The sequence below is a fragment of the Xylaria bambusicola genome, assembly GCF_022495145.1.
Source record: "Xylaria bambusicola strain CBS 139988 unplaced genomic scaffold F5B22scaffold_38, whole genome shotgun sequence".
In the NCBI taxonomy this organism is placed as follows: domain Eukaryota; kingdom Fungi; phylum Ascomycota; class Sordariomycetes; order Xylariales; family Xylariaceae; genus Xylaria; species Xylaria bambusicola.
In genome coordinates, this window is record NW_025953591.1 from 219,458 (window position 1) to 240,886 (window position 21,429).

General features: G+C 49.1%; 7 protein-coding genes across 7 annotated transcripts; 2 read left to right on the plus strand and 5 right to left on the minus strand.

The window, feature by feature from the left end:
- Positions 1-1,815: 1,815 nt before the first annotated feature.
- On the minus strand, positions 1,816-2,432 carry F5B22DRAFT_324277 (uncharacterized protein). Its single transcript, XM_047970730.1, has one exon. The coding sequence runs from the start codon at positions 2,253-2,255 to the stop codon at positions 1,827-1,829; it is 429 nt and encodes a 142-aa protein (XP_047828483.1). The 5' UTR covers positions 2,256-2,432; the 3' UTR covers positions 1,816-1,826.
- A 2,324-nt stretch (positions 2,433-4,756) lies between these two features.
- On the plus strand, positions 4,757-5,749 carry F5B22DRAFT_648942 (glycoside hydrolase superfamily; the record flags this gene model as incomplete). The annotated part of the gene is made up of 1 exon (XM_047979097.1): positions 4,757-5,749. The coding sequence occupies one exon, from the start codon at positions 4,757-4,759 to the stop codon at positions 5,747-5,749; it is 993 nt and encodes a 330-aa protein (XP_047828484.1).
- Positions 5,750-6,166: 417 nt separating this feature from the next.
- On the minus strand, positions 6,167-7,482 carry F5B22DRAFT_324308 (40S ribosomal protein S27a). Its single transcript, XM_047970731.1, has 3 exons — positions 7,325-7,482; positions 6,688-7,068; positions 6,167-6,612 (listed from the first exon to the last, which is right to left on the minus strand). The coding sequence occupies exons 2-3, from the start codon at positions 7,060-7,062 to the stop codon at positions 6,526-6,528; spliced, it is 462 nt and encodes a 153-aa protein (XP_047828485.1). The 5' UTR covers positions 7,063-7,068; positions 7,325-7,482; the 3' UTR covers positions 6,167-6,525.
- A 153-nt stretch (positions 7,483-7,635) lies between these two features.
- F5B22DRAFT_616591 (40S ribosomal protein S26E) lies at positions 7,636-9,010 on the plus strand. The gene is made up of 4 exons (XM_047975597.1): positions 7,636-7,844; positions 7,979-8,096; positions 8,175-8,277; positions 8,444-9,010. Exons 1-4 carry the CDS (start codon positions 7,812-7,814, stop codon positions 8,550-8,552), a joined length of 363 nt encoding a protein of 120 aa, XP_047828486.1. The 5' UTR covers positions 7,636-7,811; the 3' UTR covers positions 8,553-9,010.
- A 1,055-nt stretch (positions 9,011-10,065) lies between these two features.
- F5B22DRAFT_616596 (nuclear pore complex assembly-domain-containing protein) lies at positions 10,066-11,530 on the minus strand. The gene is made up of 2 exons (XM_047975598.1): positions 11,287-11,530; positions 10,066-11,212 (listed from the first exon to the last, which is right to left on the minus strand). Exons 1-2 carry the CDS (start codon positions 11,438-11,440, stop codon positions 10,440-10,442), a joined length of 927 nt encoding a protein of 308 aa, XP_047828487.1. The 5' UTR covers positions 11,441-11,530; the 3' UTR covers positions 10,066-10,439.
- Positions 11,531-17,955: 6,425 nt separating this feature from the next.
- On the minus strand, positions 17,956-18,569 carry F5B22DRAFT_648947 (uncharacterized protein; the record flags this gene model as incomplete). The annotated part of the gene is made up of 2 exons (XM_047979098.1): positions 17,956-18,272; positions 18,335-18,569. The coding sequence occupies 2 exons, from the start codon at positions 18,567-18,569 to the stop codon at positions 17,956-17,958; spliced, it is 552 nt and encodes a 183-aa protein (XP_047828488.1).
- A 432-nt stretch (positions 18,570-19,001) lies between these two features.
- Positions 19,002-21,420, minus strand: F5B22DRAFT_324384 (uncharacterized protein). Its single transcript, XM_047970732.1, has 3 exons — positions 21,017-21,420; positions 20,675-20,910; positions 19,002-20,604 (listed from the first exon to the last, which is right to left on the minus strand). Exons 1-3 carry the CDS (start codon positions 21,083-21,085, stop codon positions 19,344-19,346), a joined length of 1,566 nt encoding a protein of 521 aa, XP_047828489.1. The 5' UTR covers positions 21,086-21,420; the 3' UTR covers positions 19,002-19,343.
- Positions 21,421-21,429: the final 9 nt, after the last annotated feature.

A 21,429-nucleotide genomic window follows, 5' to 3' on the forward strand; every position in this document is an offset into this window, starting at 1 on the left:
TTATACTAATAGACCCTTTATTACGGTTATTTGAAAATCGGGGGAGAGCAGGTTTCAGCTATCTATAGCCTATAGGTAGGTATCCAGATGATATACGAGAGACATACAGAGAGAGAAGAGAGGGAGAGCATGTTTCAATTCTTTTTTTTATTGGACTCTTCTTTTTGTCGTGGGCATATCCTGGACACACTACGTCAATATGTACCTACACCAGGTAAGTTATCTACACGGACACAACCTGCTACCCTTAAATGGCTGCCTGGGCAAAGCCTGATACCGATAGAGACACTTCGATGAGACTGTCCTATGATACCGGATGCGAGACGGCAGACGTGAGACGTGAGACAGGTTTCTCTCGAGACGTTATCTTTGGTGTACCTACTCACTTTCACTAGGTATGACTCTCGATACGTATCCTATCTCGAAATGGCCTCGTGCAGACAAGTCCAGTCCTCGATCCCAAATGTGTGAGAGGTTTAGTGTAGCGTAGACGTGTAGACCGGGTAACACTAGTACGTGTTATGTGATTTGTGATTTGTGTATCCAGCACTAGTCGCCTTCTGGAACAAATGATGACGATTTCCAATGATCAAGTAATGAGCTTTTCAAATATCCGTCTCTACTAGTCTGCCTCTGCCTGTCTCTGCCTGTCCCAGCATACTTACGTGGATGTCCCTGGATCGAGTCCACGGACGTCGACCCCAAAACTGTCCAAAACCGAACCCGTCTGTTCGAACTTTGGGCCCCAGCGAGCTAGTTACGCTAGCTACATGCTTACTTACATGCTCACCTCTAAATAGTAACCCCGTGACGATGCATAACGCTGCATTGATCGATGGATGGGTGGATTGGATTGGATCAGAGTTGCGCAAGGCGGTGCAGGGAGGACTGACAGAAGGCTTAAGGCGGGCTTAGGGCGACCTTCCAGCTGGGCCAGGGCAGACAGGGCCCCTAATCCCCCTGTCACCCCGCACGCTAAACACCCACTACCACCCCCTACCACCTCCTACCGCCTCCTGCCGCGCCCTAACCACCGGACACTATCGTGAATACAGTAGGACCCCTACCTCGAGTCGACCGGGAATTGCTTCCTTTCTTCCTTTTCACATGTCTCTTGTCAGACCCTGTGTAGTAGATATAGTGAGTACACTACTATAAGTGAGTCAGTCAGGCATAATAAGACGAGTGATATTGATCGTGATTTCCGATATTTACTATGTAGTCCATGTTTCGTTTTGCTTGCTTACGTCTTGTCATCTTGTCCTTTGTCTCTGCTATGCCCAAATCAGATGGACCGGCATTGATCATCCTCGATCACCGCAGCAACTTGCTCATCATCCCCATCCCCCATCCCCTCCCTGCCCTCCCGAGCCTCCATCTTGTCAACTTGTCGCGAGAGAAAGTTGGAGTAAAGGCAAGTCAACAAACCGTTTATTGGTGAGCGCGTGTTATAGATCTACATGCCGTATCCAAGGACACGACCCCTGCAACAACGCCCTCCTCCACACCGCGTGTTCCCACGCGATACCTACCTAATGCAATCCATGACGACGAGCAGCAGCAGCAGCAGCGGCGGCGGCAGCTGTCGTTCAAGCTAGCGAGCTGACCGCGGCCCCGAGGAACTCATTGATGCATGAAATAAGCCGGAATAAAGAGTGCATGACCTCAACGCCTCGATACGGTTCCTATCCCCGAACCCGTAATCAGAACCATCATCATGCTGCTTGCCCCAACCCCAGGGACCCTCCTCCCCTCCTTCTCCCTCTTCTCTCTCTCTCCCCTCGGTGTTCGGTCCTTTGGTGATTCATCGTGTTCGCCCTAGGTACCTACTGACCCGCATGCGTGCATAAAATATTACCAACCGTGACAGGCGTGTCCTCGGACAACACTGCCGGGTGGCCGACTGTGAATGGATTGCCGTGGGGTCCGGTCGGCTTCTCCGATAGGTAGGGGATACACGTGACTGCCGTGTTGTCGAGGAGGTATAACGTGGATACTCTGCCCAGCGCTGAACCGTTTCTGTAGACTGGCCCGACGGGCACTTCGATGGTTTGATTGGTGAGAGAAGTTGTATGTCCTCGTCGATGATGGAGCGTCTCTACTGCTATCGCGACGTGTTCTTGCGACGGTGGTGGAGGAGGCTTGTTGGGAGGCCAATGAGGGGGGATATTTGGGGGATTGTATGTCTCGTTGGATATGAGCGTGTCTGCGACGACATAGGCCGTCATGAGGAGAGGTAGACCTATAGCATGCATTTTGAAGTGACTCGGTGTTCAGTAACCAATGTGAGGTTATAGATACATGAGTGAAATAGGGCTATGCGCGTCATTGGTCACTTGGGAAATGAGTAAACATTAGAGGCCTTGGTGTTGCAAGATTTGTTGGATATCTCATCATCATATCTCGTCGATAGCACTATGACTTGTGATGACCAAAACTTTACATGGTCCCCAGACTGGAAGGTACCAACATAAGTTGTTTGGTTTTAGCAAGTGCTCCTCGCTAAACAGAGCTACAACTTCACATCGTCATGTCGAAAACAAGATGAGAAAACTGTCGAGTCATAGTCCGAATATCTAGAGCTGTTCATTTCTTTTATGTTGGGAATACTACCCATCCCAACTATCATGGTCTAACCGATGTTTTATCCATAACCTACATAGACATAGTTCTCTCGACAACAAGGTATTCCCCCTAGTGATCTTTCAATTTACTAAAGCCAAAGGTCGCAAGGCTCCCGAGGCTCCCGAACAAAGTCGCATAAAACCTCAGCAGCAAGCAGTTTTTGATGTGATCATGGATCTAATGAGAAAAGAAACTATATCTTAACATCTAGAACTGCCTATTATGAGTCATATTCAACCACATAGATACGATTACACGATACGCTTCAAACCTCTCCTTAATTATGACACAATTACACAGGTAAAAGTTCCAGTAATAAATTATGACTTTCCCTTTGATGAGAACATAGCAACTAGTAATAACTCGGCGTTTAGCTTGGAAATGGAAGTATCAAAGAACAACATGGCAGCAGGCAGCACCAAGCTTCAATAGTATAGGGACAAGACCGTTCAGCTACCCGCGCTTAATATTGATAATATTATAAAGAAAACCTACACAATTGCACACAAGCCTAAGCTCTTTGAGATGGTGAGCTGATCTGATCACTTTAAGATTTAAATTCTGACGACATCAACCCAGAATTATTCGAACATTAAGTTCTTACAATTAGCAGTTCTATATACATTGAATCGACATTTTTTAACATCCAACGATCAACATTCATATACATGTTTTTACCACCTATGAAAACTGATCATAATTGATCATTACTACCATTTCATCTGATTAAGTCATAACACTGATACTCCGTGGACACATAATAATATCGACGGACTGGGTGTAATTAACACCCGACCTATCGAGACCCAGGCTCCTATATTTGAATCGTGGACATCACTTGTAGCGGCTGTGTCAGTGCCGGCCCTCCCGCATGTATTGTTCGGAAAGCCGATCGAACTGCGTTGTCGAAATGTTCCTCATTCATCCACCAACACGAAGCTGGGCAGAAAGCCTAAAGGCGCAGTCATATGAGCTAGACTAGTCGTCTCCTCTAATTTTCCTACTGTTCATCCACCAATTCTTGGCCCATTGGATCATTTCGACACGCACTTGTTGGCCTTTAAACGTGAACTGACCCGTAGCTCGAATTAGATGACCTATTCCTACCCCAATTAAGGATCGGGTTTCATTGGCAAGAATGCCAAGATATCGTTATAGGCAGATTTCCTTATAAATGCATTGGATAGGTACTCTTCTATTCACTTCTTGGCTTTGAAGTCTTGTTTAGGATAGGTACTCGGCGTTCCGAGGCCAAATTGGCCGAGACAGTGGGAAGAGTATGGTATGACTCATGAGAAAATCAATAGAGGAAAAGCACCTCAATTAAGCAGGCGACATCCCAGTGAGGCGAAGACATTAGGGCCATTAGGAGGTCAAGTCTTTACCTAAATTGATGGTTGGTATCCTGCACCAGTGTGCTTCTGTGTTAAGGTTCTGCAGTCGAGGTTGAGGTTGACAGTAAATCTTGCATTACATCTTAGATTGGAGACATGAATCTCATGCTCAACCCATTGAGTATATTCATCGATATTACATAAGCAACTATAAGTCTGGTTGATGGGATTCAGAAAGATCTGGATCGTCTGATCGTCCCCATCCGATCAGACTACGGCATTCGTGCGCTAGTGTGCGAATTGATCTACACCCAAATACTACCTGCTGAGGTAGCAGTATGGTATCCTACACATAAGTATAATTACTTAGGCTGACAGGATCAAGATTCAAGATGCATGTATACAAAACCTCCGCGATGAAGAAACAAGTCCTCATCACGTACCGGTATTCATCAATACGGTAAATACGGCGTGTACTGCTAGCAGTGGCGCAATCAAATGTTCTAGACGCCTTAATTAAACTAGGTAAGCAATGCAAATCTCGACTATCCTCCATTCCAGTTAGTAGGTATAATCAGATTAGCTAACGCCAATAGAGAGAAAAGCGACGAAGGAATAGAATGGCGCTAAAATTTGGCCGAACGACAGGCCCCTCAAGCAAAGGCCGTCTTCGAGCTTCTTGTTTCGGTACTAAAATGAAACACAATGGGTGGGATTGGTGATCCCTCTCGTAAGCCTTCTAATCAAACAGCCGCACCATAATCGCCGAGGCTGGCGGAGATCTTACGACGGGCGCGATGAACGCGGGAGCTCAAAAGGAGGCGGACGGACACATCGTTGAAGAGACCTCCGAGATCAGCGGCACAGCAACTCCTGCATCTACGAAGTTCCTCACACGAAAGAGGAAGATCATACTGTTCATCATGGTCGGCGTCACGTCTCTCGCACTCGGTCTAGGCCTCGGCATCGGTCTTACACGGGGCTGTCCGACCGGCGAAAACGCCGCCGCTTCTGCTTCCGCCTCCCCGTCGGCAACTACCACTGCCGCCGCCGACGTGATCCAGCCCTCCGTGGGCACGACCTGGGACTATCCCCTCGGCTTCTCGCTCACGCCCTCCAACGCGAACAAGAGCACCATTTTTTACCCCGTCGATCTAGAGAACACCTCATCGGACACGATCGCGGCGCTCAAGCGCGCAGGACACACGATCGTGTGCTACTTCAGCGCGGGAAGCGTGGAATCCTACCGTGACGACGCGGATGAATTCCCGGCCTCGGCAATAGGGAATACGCTCGACGGCTGGCCGGACGAGAAATGGGTCGACCATCGCAACGCCAAGGTGCGCTCCATAATGGCGGCACGGATCGCGAGCGCGGCGGACAAGGGGTGCAGTGGTGTTGATCCCGATAACATCGACGGCTACGCGAACGATTCCGGCTTCGACTACACCGAGGCGGATACCGTTGACTACGTCCGGTTTCTCGCGGACGCGGCGCACGATGCGGGTCTCGCGTACGGACTGAAGAATGCGGGGGCCATAGTCGAGCAGGTCGTTGACGTCGCCGAGTGGGCGATCAATGAGGAATGCGCCGAGTACGAGGAGTGCGCGGACTGGGCCCCGTTTATTGATGCCGGAAAGCCCGTGTTCCATGTTGAGTATGTCGAGGACGACGATGCGACGAGCGTTAGTGCTGCGAAGAAGAAGAAGGCGTGCGCGGCGGATGGACAGAAGGGCTTTTCGAGTATTATTAAGCATTATACCCTTGATAATTGGATTGTTTACTGCTAGATGCGTTGCTTTGGTCATGGAGCGATGGTCTCGGTCTCATTGCGTATCTATATATTATTTTTGTATATAATTTTGGAATGAGACTCAGACAAACGTATATTGGCTACTTGCGTTACTCTGCATCTGTCAAGATGGATATATGCCTGTATATTATATGAGTTTCTTGAGAACGAGTACGCCTTTAGTATTACCGAGTTACTCTCCGTGCAGTAGGCTTGAGTTTGCGACCCATTATCCTCGAATTTCACCACCGGCTATGTTTGCCCTCAACCCATGGGACACAAGGCTGATCGGCCTGCTGATTTAACGCTCAATCATGTATCTTATGTGTAAGATGAGATAACAACTGAGGAATTCATTTACTATATAAGATTTCCTATGATTGTTATAAGATTCCATTCATACTCTCAAGTGATCCTTGCCCTCACTGTCTGAATCATGGTTTGGACTTAGCATCCCACTTGTAACATTGCCTTTCAAGCTTAATAGTTGGCTTTCTTGAGCACATTTTCAACAATTGCGATTACGCTGTTGCGATGACGACTAATGAACTGACACATCACTGATATTGAATTGAGAGACGAAAGGCACATATCACCAAGGTGGAGAATGAGAGAACAATGTGCACCAGTTGACAAGGTATATTGAGAAACTATCAAGGAAGCAGGAGACAACTATGCTATATGACGTTGAAACTCCCATGAGTCTATGCCCGATTTTCGTAACCCTTTTTGTTTTATATCTCGATGTATCCCAGTCGCGAGGTGTTGATCCGTTTACTGCTTGTCGAAGACGTAGGTCAGGTGGCAACGGCCGCAGTACTGTCGGTCCTGCATGGCAGCCATGAAGACACCAGCACCGCACTGTAGAGATTGTGTTAGCACATGCAAAGTATATGGTTGGCTACGAGCCCCATGATTGGTGATAGTGAAACTTACGGTGTCGGCAGGGCACTCGCGGCGGAGACGCTCAATCTTTCCATCACCGTCGACCTTGTAGTACTTGAGGACGGCCAACTTGGTCTTCTTGCGCTTGTGCTTGATCTTCTTGGGGGTGGTGTAGACCTTCTTCTTGCGCTTCTTACCACCACCACGCAGACGGAGCACGAGGTGGAGGGTGCTCTCCTTCTGGATGTTGTAGTCGGAGAGGGTGCGGCCATCCTCGAGCTGCTTGCCGGCGAAGATCAGACGCTGCTGATCGGGAGGGATACCCTCCTTGTCCTGGATCTTGGACTTGACATTGTCGATGGTGTCGCTAGACTCCACCTCAAGGGTGATAGTCTTACCCGTGAGGGTCTTGACGAAGATCTGCATGATTGCCTGGGGATTCCAGTTAGCTATTTGTGGGAGGAGTGATTACTGTGATTGTTGTATGGATGGCGATGGGCTCGAGGCACGTGAACTGCGCTCGAGGTCGCGAAACCCGAGGTCTCGTGAGATCAGGGCAGTGGCGACAAGGCTCAAGGTTTTGCGCCGCTGTCCCTCTCTCGTGGGCAATGCGAGAGAGGGAACACTTGATTGATGATAGGATGCATGATGCGAGTAGTCGGGATATCGAGAGGCTGTATCGACTTACCTAGACAATTATGAAACTGCCGTCCTAAGCAACCTATGTAGATGAGGTTTGGTAGGAGAAGAGAAAAAAAGGTTGGAGGTTATGAGGCGCCGCAGCGAACAAAAATGGTGGGATGAAGCGGGTCCACGGGTCTGGACTTGTAGCTAGGTACAGCAGTGACTGTAGTGGGGCAGCTGGCGGACAGTTGTGGGATTCAATCGCTAATTGCGCTGTAACTGGCGAAACCTCGGGCTAATGCTGTTAGCTCTGTGGCGCATCGAGTCCGGGCCACAGCGCTGCTAGGGTTTTCACCCAGTCTTGCCCTCGCACATCTGCAGTTGTGGCTGCCCCTCCCTGTCATTGGCTCGTTTCGCGGCACGCGTGGGGTCTGCAAGTCGTTGAACATTTTTTGCCTGTCTAGGTAAACTTTGAGACTTATCTGAAGACTTCCAATCCTCAGCTTTCTTCCCGACAACTCAATCGACAGGAAGTTCACATCACCGCCAAGATGGTTAAGAAGAGAAAGAACAACGGCCGCAACGTACGTCCAACACGCCAGCACCCACTTCACACATCGACGCACTCCTCTCTCCATGCCCTCCACATGCCCTCCATGCTCTCAATGCTTAGATCTTGATCTAGCTGGACCGTCACTGACCTGCCTGCGAATTACAGAAGAAGGGCCGCGGCCACACCAAGCCCATCCGATGCTCCAACTGCTCGCGATGCACCCCCAAGGATAAGGCTATCAAGAGATTCACCATCCGCAACATGGTCGAGTCTGCTGCCATCCGTTCGTCCCTCCCTCCTACCCAGCGATTTGCGCTCTGTCTATCTACCCCGCCACAAAACTAATGAAACGCGCGCACAGGTGATATCTCGGATGCCTCCGTCTTCCAGGAGTACACTGTTCCCAAGATGTACCTCAAGCTGCAGTACTGCGTCTCTTGTGCCATTCACGGCAAGATCGTTCGGTACGTCGTCCCGTCAGGGAAAGACTGCGCCACCGGCTCGTCCGGGCTGCGTATGCGCTTGAGAAGAACCTTGGTCTTCGACACTCGAGCCACCGTCTTTCCCCGATCCCACTCCTCGATTCGTCGAATCTATTTGCGAATAAGTAGTACTAACAGAAGACCACAGTGTCCGATCAAGAGAGGGTCGTCGCAACCGTGCCCCTCCTCCGCGTGTGAGGTACAACAAGGATGGCAAGAAGGTTCTCCCTACCACCCAGGCCGCCAAGGTGGCTTAAACGCCGTCTGTGGTGTATTTGTGTTCTTTCGGAAAAGCGAACATCTGGTCCTCGGGAATGGGTTTACTTACATGACGACGGTTTTACGGCATGATATCATTAGTAATGACATACATGAATCGAGTCATTCTGCCATGACAAGCATTTCAACTGTCTTTCTGTCAAGTACTTTATGTGTGATTGTGCTTCTTGAAATGGTTTCCCTGCGACGTGCTGGTTCGCCGTGTCTCCTGTTATAATTCATTGAACGTAAAATTCCCATGGAGTATTTCATATTGCATGAGCTCAAAGTTTATGTGGCCATCTTGAGTGTACGACAAACTAAAGTGGATCGTGTAAATGCTGAACTTAGAAACACAGCGAGAATTCGCCTCGTCCCTCCGTGAAGGAGCGCGAGCCGCCCTGAAGGACCTGCTCTAGAGAGATACAACCCCTCCATGATGTATTCGAATCGTAACGAAGAATTGATTGATTTATGAGATCTCTGCTCTATGCCTTGCTTAGTTACATCCAACGGCGATCATGGCACATATGCCCAAAAGTAATACTCGTAGCTTGCTGGCTCTAAAATCGAACCAATCTTTCGTAAGTCAGTAGAGTGACACAAATTTCGAACAGAACTACCATCACCTGAGGCGAATTTGATTTAGTGGTTAACGAGTCGCGTCCTTGGCTCATAACTCCGTATCAAACCTCTCCATCATGAGGACGGGAATATGATGTTTAAGTAAGCGAGGTATAAAACAGGAAGTATAAGCAACATCATGCGTTATGTTCAGTGCGTTCATCACGAGTTTTGATAGGGACAGGGACTCGCATGAGCTGCTTCTAATGCTATCTAACTTCCTTCAAAGTAACGTGATGATTACGTTTATATATATATATATATATATAAATTCCCCCCAAAAAATTATGAGTTTGATTGTAAGAAAGAGTTGAAAGTCAAAAGTAGCTATGCGACTCAATGACAATAGAGAGAAAAAGCAGCGACACAGTAAAGATATAAGTATGTATTGGTTGTTACTAACTATACTGGGAACTAATTCGATTTAATTTATCTATCTGTTTATTTCTCTATCCGTGGGAGAGCGGACGGATCTGGAGTGAGATAGAGGCTTTGGTCGGATGGCATGGCTGGGTGTTTTATTGGGGATTGATATCCTATCGTTGTGAGATCAGGAGTGATGTCGCGCTGGAATTGGTCCTCTATGATTGAACACTCGGTATGGAAGCTGGCTAAGTCTTGTACTCTGCCTCTAAGTTTTATGCTCTGGTTCTGATATCGAGCCTTAGCTGGGTATCTCTGAAGTGGACATTGGGTCTGTGTCTCTTATTTCTATGGCCAAGAGATAAAGTTCTCTTGCAAGGTAACTAAGTTCACTTAAGAAACTCGCTCAGAATTATCTTGCATTCGGGCCTGAATCTCGTTCGGTTCCGAAGTATCGCCCTTCCCTTGTAGCTGCGATTTGTTAGAAGAACTATAACGATTTCATTCTTGATTTACATTGACTGTGCTGGTTATGGACCGCTACTGGATGACGATGGTGGTTTGAAGACGCTCTCTTTAGGTAAGTTCCCACTACCGCCGTCTGATGAGATTACTCAAGTGTCAAGTCTCAGCATATGTACCCGGCTGCTAAGGCTGGCGATAATCATTCATGACTGCTTGTACAGTAAGGATGGGTATACCCGAACAATGTCTAAAATACAGCCTTGTGAAGTCTTTCCGAGCGCTCTTACAGTTCTTGAAGGGCAGCATGGCTCTGTCCTCGAATCTCAAGAAATTTGAGTATCGCATTCTGACATTCGTGAAGAAATAAAATTTTTAGTCTCGAAACGCCAACGCTATGCAATTTGAAACCATAGAAATACGTAGGAGAAGCGGCATCAAACTCCGACGCGGCCACCACTACCTGTTTTAAAGCCCTCCAATACTGTGGCCCAGCTACCCTTCTCATTTACTCCAACGCTCTGTCCAGTTACAATCCGGCGCATGACCAGAGTGTCCTTGGCTGTTTTAAACCTCTTCGCTTCGCCACTCTCTAGACATTCCCTGAACCACTGCTCCTCATCAGCATCAAGCGGCAGGCTTGTGAGCTCAAAGGCTTTCTCGGCAGCTTCCTCACCACGACCAGAGCCCAACACGCTCAACACCAGCCGCTGGAAGAGCTGACGGCGCATGTAATCAGCGTGGGAGCGGGAGAAGTCGAAGGCCGCCATGACGTTAGACTGGGCCACGGCATCGAACAGCGCCTCGAGCGCACCCGAAGACTGGATGCTGGGCTGCACGGTGTGGTAGTATGCGAGCGGGAGGCTGTAGTCGCCGTCCTTGGCGTGGTGCACGAGCACGGTTATGATGTCGTCGGCGAAGTCGGAGATCAGCGAGGGGTGCGTGAGGTGTTCGAGCGCGAGCTCGAAGTTGCGCGTGTCCATGAGCCACAGACCTTTCATAAAGATCTGGTAGCGGTCGGGAATGCTCGCGTACTTGGCGAAGCGCTCGGCGCGATCGGCACCGCCGCAGCGTCCACCGATGTCGAGGAGAATGTAGTATACTATCGAGAGCTTGTGGTGCAGAGTGATGTTGTTGTTGTTGTCGGAGCAGATGAGCTGGTGCCACTGGCGGAGAGCATCTTTGTTCTTTGGGGGATAGTGATTCACGGCTGGATGGATGGATGGATATGATTAGCTGGTGAACTGTTGAAGTAGTCGACCTGGTGCTTGGATATAATTATACCTTGTCCGAGGTTTAATGCCGTCAACACGCGATCTATGAAAAGGGCGCCATCGAGACTCCGACGGGCGGATTCGATGCTCAAGGTGACTGTGCGGCTGTAAGGAAAGGGGTCTAAGCCGCCGAATAGCCGGTTGAATTCTAAGTAGTCATCCATGATGACTATGTTACTGCGACGCGCGAGACACCAATGGTAGAAATCGAACCGAGAAAGAGAATGACGAAAGTGAGGTGGTTGAACTTTTTGCGAGCTTTGAAGCTATCTCGGACAGGTAAATCACAACGCGCTAAAGTGGCAGCCAGGGATCTGGTAGCGATCAGCATCTTACCCAATTGGGCTTAGACTAAAGCAGGCACGAGCAGGGGTTGGTTCAGGCGAGTCAGGCACAATTTGGTGGGGTTTGTTTATATTTACTTGACTACCTACCATAGGTATGCTTGCTGACCGACTCGACTCGGCCGTGCGACAAAGTGCAATTCATTGCAACCAAGCAGCGCGAACAGCATCCAATACCTGCTATCTAGCTCACAGGTATTTATAATACACGCAAGCTGTCAGCCGAGAACAGCACCATATACTCCCTTGCATCGTGGGGAATTGTGCAACCCAATACAGACAGACAGACAGACAGACAGACCAACCATGGCTACACGAAGCTCCCGTCGCGCTGCTGCAACGAGGCGTACCATTATCGAATCCGACGATGAAGACGATATTATCGCCAACACCACTGCGAGAAAAATCAAGGAGGAGAGTGAAGACGAATTTGATCCCGAGGCTGCCAGTCGTAGCTCCCGTCGCACAACCCAGAGCCGGAGGAAATCTGCAGCACCTCCCACACCCCGCGCCGGCCGCCCGAGGAAGAGTGTCGCCCCCGAGTCCTCCATCCTAGAGTCTACCGAGGCTCCTGATGCTGGGGAATCGTCGGCCACCATCATACCCCCCGAATCACCAACCAAGAAGCCGTCTCCTCGTAAGCGCAAGAGTGTTGCGCCTCGGAGAACTAACGCGAGCGTCGAGCCAACACCAGATACCCAACCTTCTACTATCCCAACACCTCGGCAGTCCGAAGAACCATCTGAGCGGCATGCGACGCCACTGGCTGATATTACAAGCCATAGTGTAAACGAGCCACCTACACCCAGTAGTATCGATGAGACTGTAACCCAGGTGAAGCCTATCCGGCCGATGGACACCATACTAGAGAAGCCCATGGACATCGTGTTGAAATCGCGTCAGATGGCTATGCCTGTCGTCGCCGAGGAGACTGGACCCAAGCCGCGCATTGTCATCACTTACTTGATCCTCAACAACTTCAAGAGTTACGCTGGTCGACAAGAAGTTGGACCCTTCCATGCGTCATTCTCCTCGGTAGTTGGGCCAAACGGCTCTGGAAAGTCCAACGTTATCGACTCGCTGCTCTTTGTCTTTGGCTTCAGGGCAAGCAAGATGCGGCAAGGCAAGATTTCGGCTCTTATTCACAATTCAGCTGCCTATCCTGACCTGGATCACTGTGAAGTCGCTGTGCACTTCCAGGAAGTAATGGATCTGGTGAGTATAAATCATTCCATTTTCAAGTCTGGAATACTGACTTCAATGACAGCCCGGTGGTGGTTCCGAGATAGTTCCTGATTCACAACTCGTCATCTCGAGAAAAGCATTCAAGAACAACTCCAGCAAATACTACATCAACGGGAAAGAGTCCAATTTCACTACAGTCACAACACTACTGCGTGACCGTGGAGTCGATCTTGACCACAAGCGATTCCTAATTCTACAAGGTGAAGTTGAGTCGATTGCGCAGATGAAGCCAAAAGCTGGCAATGAACATGAAGATGGTCTACTCGAATATCTTGAGGATATCATTGGAACGTCCAAATATAAGTCGCCAATTGAGGAAGCTGCTACTGAAGTCGAGGCTCTCAACGAAATATGCATGGAAAAGAGTGGCCGTGTGCAACACGTGGAGAAGGAAAAGAACAGCCTCGAGGACAAGAAAAACAAGGCATTGGCCTACATCAGGGATGAGAACGATCTTGCTCTCAAGCAGTCAGCCTTATACCAGCTATACATTAGCGAATGTAACGACAACGTCGCCGTTACGGAAGAGGCCATCAGTCAGATGCAGGCACAGTTAGATGCAGAGCTAGAAAAGCACCAAGGCAGTGAACACGTCATCAAGCAGCTTCAGAAAGAGTACTCCAAGGGAAGCAAGGAGTTCGAGACACAGGAGAAGACTGTGCAGGCCCTTGTCAAAGACGCCTCAAAGTTCGAACAGGAGAGGGTCAAATTTGATGAGAAGCGCAAGTTTTTGACCGATAAGCAGAAGAAACTCGAGAAGACCATCGCGAATGCTGAAAAGTCTGCCGAGGAAGCTGATCAGACCATCGAACAATGCACAGAGGAGATCGCTTCACGTGCTGAGGAACTCACCAACCTGGAACAACGTGTACAAGAAGAGGAAGCAGAACTTGCCACTATCCGCGAGAGCCTCAAAGGCAAGACACAAGTGTTTTCCGACCAGATCGCTGCTAAACAGAAGTCTCTTGAGCCCTGGAAAGAAAAGATCAATCAGAAGCAGTCAGCAATCGCCGTCGCCGAGTCTGAAATGGCTATTTTGGTCGAGAAGGCTAATGCCGGGGCTGTTGCTCAAGAGGAACTGAAAGGAAAAATGAAATTGATCGAAGAAGGACGGTCGGCCAAGCTTGACGAGCTTGAGGAGTGTCAAGCTGAAAAAGCAAAGCTCGAGGAGGAGGCGAAACAAGTTGAGGCTGAGATTGATAACTTGGCTAAGATGGAACCCCGTGTCCGCGAAAAGGTATCACGCGCGAGACAGAGAGCAGACGAGGCGAGATCAAGTCTTTCTCAGACACAGAACCGCGGCAACGTGCTCACCGCTTTGATGCGGATGAAAGAGTCTGGAAGAATCGATGGATTTCATGGTCGACTCGGCAATCTTGGCACAATTGATGAAAAGTATGACGTTGCTATCTCGACAGCATGTGGTGCTTTAGACAATTTCGTGACAGACACGGTTGAAGCCGGGCAGCAGTGCATTGAGTATCTACGCAAGACAAACCTTGGTCGAGGCAATTTTATGTGTCTGGACAAGTTGCGAGTCCGTGATATCCAGCCAATTCAAACACCTGAGGATGCACCCCGGCTGTTTGACTTGGTCAAGGCCAAGGAGGACAGATTCAGGCCTGCATTCTATCATGCTCTCCAGGATACCTTAGTTGCAAAGGACCTAGCACAGGCCAACAGGATTGCATACGGCGCCAAGAGGTGGCGTGTAGTCACCCTTGATGGCGAACTCATCGACAAGAGCGGTACCATGTCAGGTGGTGGCAAGACTGTCAAAAGAGGACTAATGTCCAGCAAGCTTGTGGCCGAAACCACCCAGGAAGAAGTAGCTAAGCTTGAGAGTGACCGTGATAACCTTGACAAGCGTTTCCAGGAGTTCCTTGAAGAGCAACGAGTACAGGAGACACGTCTAAGGGAATTACAAGATCAAATTCCACGCCTTGACACAAGAATGCAGAAGATTAGACTTGAGATACAGAGTTCTGAGAAGAATATGGCCGATACTCAACGTCGATTCAAAGAGCTGAGCAAAGAGCACCAACCTTCCGAGTCTGATGACAACCGCAAAGCTGCCCTGGAGAAAGAGATTGCAAAGCTAAACAAAGAAATATCCAAACTTCATGCTGAGACCGAGGACGTGGAGGCTGAGATCAAAGAGTTGCAAGACAAGATCATGGAGATTGGTGGTGAGAAACTCCGAGCTCAGAGGGCAATGGTAGACACCCTCAAGGAAGAGATTTCCTCTCACAACGAAGAGACTTCCAATGCCGAAGTAAGAAAAGTGAAGGCCGAGAAGTCAAAGACAAAACTCCAAAAGGATCACGCAAAGGCCACTAAAGAATTAGAGGCCGCCGCCAAGGACCTCGAGCAACTTGAGGAGGAGATCGAAAACCAGGGAACTAAATCAGAGTCACTGAACGCACAAGTCGAGGCTGCAGAGGAAACGCTAGCAGAGAAGAAGCGGGAGCTCGCCTCTATGAAGGCCGAACTCGACGAAAAGACATCTGAACTCAACGAGACGCGTGCAGCTGAGATTGAAATGCGCAACCAACTCGAAGAGAATCAAAAGGCTCTTGTCGAAAACCAAAAGCGCTTGCGTTACTGGAACGAGAAGCTGGGCAAGTTAGTCTTGCAGAAGGTCAGTGATCTCATGGGCAATGCGCCGGCAACTAAGCCCACAGGAGATGGGGATGAAACTCTCAAGCCTGCCGAGACGGACGGCGAGGAGCAAGAAAACGCTGCACAACAGGACGAAGACCAGGACCGCGAGAAACCAGAATCGACACCCACCGGCCAGCCTGAAGAATTCCCGCAATTCACTGAGGATGAATTAAAGGATATGAGCAAAGAGGCGCTCAAAGCTGAAATCGCGGCTCTAGAAGAGAAGACGCAAAACGTCAACGTCGACGTCAGTGTTCTAGCCGAATACCGTCGGCGCGTAGAAGAGCACAGCGCGCGCTCCTCGGATCTCGCGAGCGCCGTCTCCCAACGCGATGCAGCCAAGAAGCGATGTGATGACTTACGTCGGCTGCGGCTCGAGGGCTTCATGGAGGGATTTAGCACGATCTCGCTACGGCTGAAAGAGATGTATCAGATGATTACTATGGGCGGAAACGCGGAGCTCGAACTTGTTGATTCTCTCGATCCGTTCAGCGAGGGGATATTGTTCTCGGTTATGCCGCCCAAGAAGTCCTGGAAGAACATTAGTAATTTGTCGGGTGGAGAGAAGACGCTGAGTAGTCTTGCGCTGGTCTTTGCGCTGCATCATTATAAACCTACGCCGCTGTATGTTATGGATGAGATTGATGCTGCGCTGGATTTCCGGAATGTGAGTAATGTTTCCTTTTTACAGCTTCTATTTCTTGTTTCTACCCCTATTTATTGCTTATTCCCTACTCCCTATTTTCAATGTTCCTCTGCTTTCCTCCTATCTACCTTTTCATCGTTTTTAAATCTTTACTTTTACCTTTTACTTTGACTTTATGAAACACCTTACTAATCAAATCGTGTCTGTTTGTGTTTATATAGGTCTCCATCGTAGCCAATTACATCAAAGAACGCACCAAGAACGCACAGTTCATCGTTATTTCTCTCAGAAATAACATGTTCGAACTTGCGGCGAGACTGGTAGGCGTGTATAAAGTCAATCATATGACGAAGAGCGTGACGATCGAGAATAAAGATTTTATTGCGAGGAACGTGGTTTCCAGGCCTGGGGGTGTTGCCGGTGGAGGGGTTACGACGACTGTTATGAGGTAGACTACGGATGGGGATTTGGGGAGGATAGGAATGGGATGGTTGAATGAATGAATGGTGGTACCTATTTCTTATGACTGATGATGAAAGAACGAATGGGTGGTTGTCGGATATTGGGAGGGAACGGAGCGTGTTCTTTTTTTATTTTATTTTTTGTACTGGGAAGAAGTCATGATGCTTCTTGTTATGTCTATTTTGATGGTATATGTATACCCATGGATGCCCAGTGTGCATGAGTGAATGGCAGGGCAACCAATTATCTTGTTTCTTTAAGATGGTGTTCGAATATTGATATGTGATCATGAAAATTTGGGTTGTGGTGTTAATTGTGTTGGTGGTGGAGTTGTTAATGGGTGTTATACGGCCAAGACCACCAAGAACCTTTAGGCCATCTACAGTTAACTATGCACTTGGCAGAAATGAAGGTCTAAGCAATTGGATATAGATACAGTTAAAACCAACAATTAGGCAAAATAAGTCCAATGAGTTTGAATAGCCTAGGGTATCCCCCACTAGGAATCCCTAGCGCCATTAAATATGACTAAATTCCAAGCTCTCTTCTAGAGCCCTCACCACAGTAGGTGATATGATTGTATTTCTGGGAAGTCGAATTTGAGAGTTGGGACGAGCTGGTGGTTATGGTGTTGAGTCTAGGCAGAGGGTCTAAGAGGTGCCTTGTGTTTCGAAGTGAAATCGTGACTACCTAGGTAGCGTTAGACTAGCCTAGTGCCTCCTTTCAGTTATCTCAGATTAGGAAATCATACAGAAAGGGATCTATCCCCTCTCTAGTTATGTTTGTTTCTCTTCTCATTAGGTAAAGCTTGGATATATCTATGGCTGCTGGAATTGTCGTAGCCTTTGGTGAATGGCTCTATCTATGTGTACTTAGTATCTTCTAATTAAGCCATGTGAACAGACATCGAAACCATTAGATTTAAGCTCTGGTTGTATGGGGGTTACTTGCCTAAAACCTATTGCTCAATGAATCTCGCTGCGGTAGCCACCATCTAGCTTGGTGAGTTCCCCTTGATGCCTATGTTCAAGTCTACCTGCCTACGTGTTTGAGAAGAACGGCTTTGGTTTCCCGAGTTTACTCAATCCTGAGGTTAAATTTGAATTTGAATTTGAAACTATCTTCTTGGTCTAGAAATGAACAATTCTTGGCAGTGCCTCGTAATTATCCTGCTATCTCCCATCGGTCTTCTCTTGGGGAGCCTAATATTTTGAACGCTTTTACTAATACTGGCCACTTATATCGCCTCGAACAACTAACACCTCCTTTGCCGACTACTCTCCACCGACTTCGTAGAGAAGAAGTAGCCTGGGTCGATTTATTGCGGAGAGTGCACAATCTTAATGACAATGCCGCCCGGCATGGCTCCGCTGGAGATATACTGCGGAGTCAAATACGCCGGGTTGGACGCGTTGACATAAACACCGACCATTCCTCCGTCGCCTCCACACGCTCCTAGGAGCGAGTTGGCAAACGATGTTGGCGTTGGATTGGCGCCACCGTCGATTGTATTGGCCATGTCCTCGAAGAGCACAGACGAGTTGATGCGTGGGCTGATGTGTTTGGCCAGCGACAGGACCGTCTCGCCGAAGGCCAGCGGGAGTTGCCACTCCTCGCAGTCATTCGAGGGGGGCACTGAAGAACAGTCAGTCTGGTTTGTCTTTTCCCCCACAATTGGTCAAAGGGGTTCACTCAACTGGTCCAGAACGCGCCGGCTGTGCCGTTGTTTACCTGGGCGATATTGCGCAGGTACTGCGCCGCCCAAGCAATATCATCTGGGTTGATATTTTGAGGTGTCCCGCCGTTTTTACCGTAACAGACGAGGTCCGCCGTCTCGCCACAGGCGCGTTTTTGCACGAGCCTGGGCTCGAGGAATGGGACGGCAGCCGCAAAGGATGCGGTGAATAGAGCGGACAGAACGGCAACCTTCATGGTGGCTTTGGAGGGATGATAAAAGAAGCTCAGATTAAGGCTTGACCAGACAGTCGAATATAGGGACGAAGGCGCGTGTGTTGCTCTCATATCGAGATATTTCCGTAGGGATTTTCTACTTTATATACCTAATAGACTCAATCTCATCTTTGCATACTGCTACTACCTGTGCTGTTTCGACTCTCAATAGTCGAATCTTCCAATAGCTTCATCTGCGTGTGATTCAGAGACAGAGCCCTGTTTGACCAGGTATCTCGGAACGTTGGCCGCGTCCCGCGAGTTTTTTGCCCAGTTGGACATCGTACGTTTACGCCAAGAGACATCGCTTAGAGCAATTGTGGTGTTGATAGCATGACATCGACATGAATGCATGCAATGCGCCAACACAAGTTACATTCCGGCCCCAATAGGAACTCCACTCGCAGAATAAGACATGGCGTAAGTAGCAATGAGATCCGAGTTTTGTAAGTCTAGAATCGTGAAGATCTTGGATAGGATTCAATAAAACAGTGAGAGCGTGCCAGGTGATCATTCTCGGCTTATTCTTGAAATGCAGGCTACGACGGAGAGGTCCTACTGTGCCACAAGAAGGCTGATGAGCTAGGATGACTTATACCTTATGGTCAGATTGTTGCGCTCTATACTTCAACGTCGTATTGTAGCTCCTGGTAAGTTCATGCCATTTCCCTGGCTTCCCAACGGAAGCCATTGGTGTCTTGAGGGACAGTGCTGAAATTTAAAAATCTATTCCTAGCAACCGGAATTACGCCCTTGTTAGGGACGGAATATGGTATGCACCCAAAGTTCCACCAGCTCTCTCTCCGCAAACCCCAGCTCCTCGAGAATAACATCTTCTGGTCCGGAGGCATCCGACCCTTGGGAGACCCTCCAGAACATCCAGTAAATATTGATGAACCGTATCTGTGGTGCAGTCACAACCAATCGTTCTGCACTCTGCCGCAGCTGCGCATCAGTGAAATTCCTTCTTGCTGTCTCGAACCGGTCCATGCCAATGGCGAGCTGGCTCAAACTAGGCAGACTTTCGAGTGCAAGTCCTAGAATATCCAAGAAAGCCAGGCCTCCATCGGCAGCTGGTTCTTCGGGCAGGTGCACCATGAGGCCCTCGAGTGTGTCTTGCTCGCTAGCCACTAAGCTGTTCAGAATACTTTCGGCTGTAAACTCTTCCCATTCCTGGCGCTGGAGATCCATCTCTACCATTCTCAGCTGTAGTGGAAAGTGGGGATAACTCTCATTCTGCTGGAGTAAGTCGCTGATCTCGACGTATTCTTGATTTTCAAAAGATAAGGCTAGCTGGCGTGTCACGTTCGGGTCGTCGATACCACCTAGCGCCTCCATCACGTCGTCCCGGAACTGGTATGCGCTGAAGCGGCGCAATTTACGGGACTGTTTTGACAAGATGGATCTGAAGGCAATACCGCTGTGCTCGGTGTCATCATACATAAAAATGTACTTCCCTTCACGTGAGATGCCTCTGTTTTCGACATGTACTTGTTCAAGGCAGGCTAAGTCGGTGAAGCTTGCCAGAACATCGGCCTTTGTAGGGTATATAGCTGTGCCGCAAATCAGGGATTCGAGCTGCAGACGGGGCGCAGCAGCTCCGGTATATTCGCCACAGAGTCTGTCAAACCACCCTTTGTACTGCCTGGCCTGCCTAGCGTTGTAACAGCGAGCTATAGATTCGATGGCCAGTGATAGGCCCAGGCTGCGAAGGTTTGGGGCTTCCCGGAGAACCTGGACAAGATTTTCCCTAGAGTGACGCAAGTCGTCAAAGATATTGTAGACATGTAGCGACTCGATGTCAGGAAAGCCACGGAAATTAGGAGCCCGGTAGAGCGCGCGAGCTGCAAGCACATCTTCGTCGGGCTCCTCATCCTCGAGCTCATCATCTGCGATAGATAAACCCAGTACCATTTCTTCCATGTTATCCGGAAACTCTACATGGATTGACTTAATTCCACGGCAGCATCCCCGGAGCGTGTCCAGAGTCGCGGCCGCCAACGGGATGCCTATCCATCTATAGCAAGTCAGCATGACCTGATTCTCCGGCCCTCCAAGCAGCTGGACATAGATAGAAACTAGCTTACATGAACTTTTGGAGGTTTTGCGCCTCTGCCAAGATCTGGCAAACCGAATCATTGACACGTTCCGGCCATGTTCCCGCGAGGGCATCGCGTGAGATGATGAGGTTCGTGACTCGGTGTAAGGCCCCACTTGCCTGGACAGCAGGTATCTCATCAAGGTCACCCACGAGAAGTACCTCGGTCGATTGAGAATGCGCCTCGCTTGGGTACAGATTGTACAGGAGCTTCGGATCTCTTCTCTATTGTCGTCCACGCCCACGACTCCATGTCAGACAGGCTCGGCTTCCTAAGACGGGAGAGGCCAAGGGGCGAGAAGATTGGGCCGTTGATGCGGCGTGAACTCACCTGCCTACCCAGAATCTTCAAAGTAACTGGCAAGTCACTCATCTCCGATCCTAGATGACCTGATGACATCGTATGTGAGCGGTTCTGAGACTGTGGGTTGTTGAGGTCGAGACGACGGTGAGGGGAAGATAATTCTTGGCACAGTTTTCAGAGGTGAACATCTGGATTTATGATCATGTAATGCCGGTGCAGGCGTAACCTTAGGATTGGGCGGATAAGGGCGGTCTAGACTGCTGCCTACCACCTTATCAGAGGGCTCAACGTCCCGGTATTCCGAGCATCAACACGTCAACCCCTGATTGCGTAGAACCAGCTAATACAGAGCGGTCTCGGCCAATATTTCTTCTGCGCCGCCTGACAGCATGTAATTGGTATGGGGCAGACTCTTAAGGGGATAATTACATCGACTCTAG

What these genes read in the sequence shown, in the direction of transcription:
- F5B22DRAFT_616596 (XM_047975598.1), bottom strand. Translation starts at nt 11,440, where the DNA reads ATGGATGACTACTTAGAATTCAACCGGCTATTCGGCGGCTTAGACCCC. An exon ending in GGCATTAAACCTCGGACAAG is followed by an intron (nt 11,213 to 11,286) that starts GTATAATTATAT and finishes CCATCCATCCAG; the next exon opens with CCGTGAATCACTATCCCCCA.
- F5B22DRAFT_616591 (XM_047975597.1), top strand. Translation starts at nt 7,812, where the DNA reads ATGGTTAAGAAGAGAAAGAACAACGGCCGCAAC. An exon ending in GGTCGAGTCTGCTGCCATCC is followed by an intron (nt 8,097 to 8,174) that starts GTTCGTCCCTCC and finishes ACGCGCGCACAG; the next exon opens with GTGATATCTCGGATGCCTCC. An exon ending in ATTCACGGCAAGATCGTTCG is followed by an intron (nt 8,278 to 8,443) that starts GTACGTCGTCCC and finishes AGAAGACCACAG; the next exon opens with TGTCCGATCAAGAGAGGGTC.
- F5B22DRAFT_324384 (XM_047970732.1), bottom strand. Translation starts at nt 21,085, where the DNA reads ATGTCATCAGGTCATCTAGGATCGGAGATGAGTGACTTGCCAGTTACT. An exon ending in TGAAGATTCTGGGTAGGCAG is followed by an intron (nt 20,911 to 21,016) that starts GTGAGTTCACGC and finishes GGACGACAATAG; the next exon opens with AGAAGAGATCCGAAGCTCCT. An exon ending in CAAAACCTCCAAAAGTTCAT is followed by an intron (nt 20,605 to 20,674) that starts GTAAGCTAGTTT and finishes GACTTGCTATAG; the next exon opens with ATGGATAGGCATCCCGTTGG.
- F5B22DRAFT_324308 (XM_047970731.1), bottom strand. Translation starts at nt 7,062, where the DNA reads ATGCAGATCTTCGTCAAGACCCTCACGGGTAAGACTATCACCCTTGAG. An exon ending in GCGAGTGCCCTGCCGACACC is followed by an intron (nt 6,613 to 6,687) that starts GTAAGTTTCACT and finishes CAATCTCTACAG; the next exon opens with TGCGGTGCTGGTGTCTTCAT.
- F5B22DRAFT_324277 (XM_047970730.1), bottom strand. Translation starts at nt 2,255, where the DNA reads ATGCATGCTATAGGTCTACCTCTCCTCATGACGGCCTATGTCGTCGCA.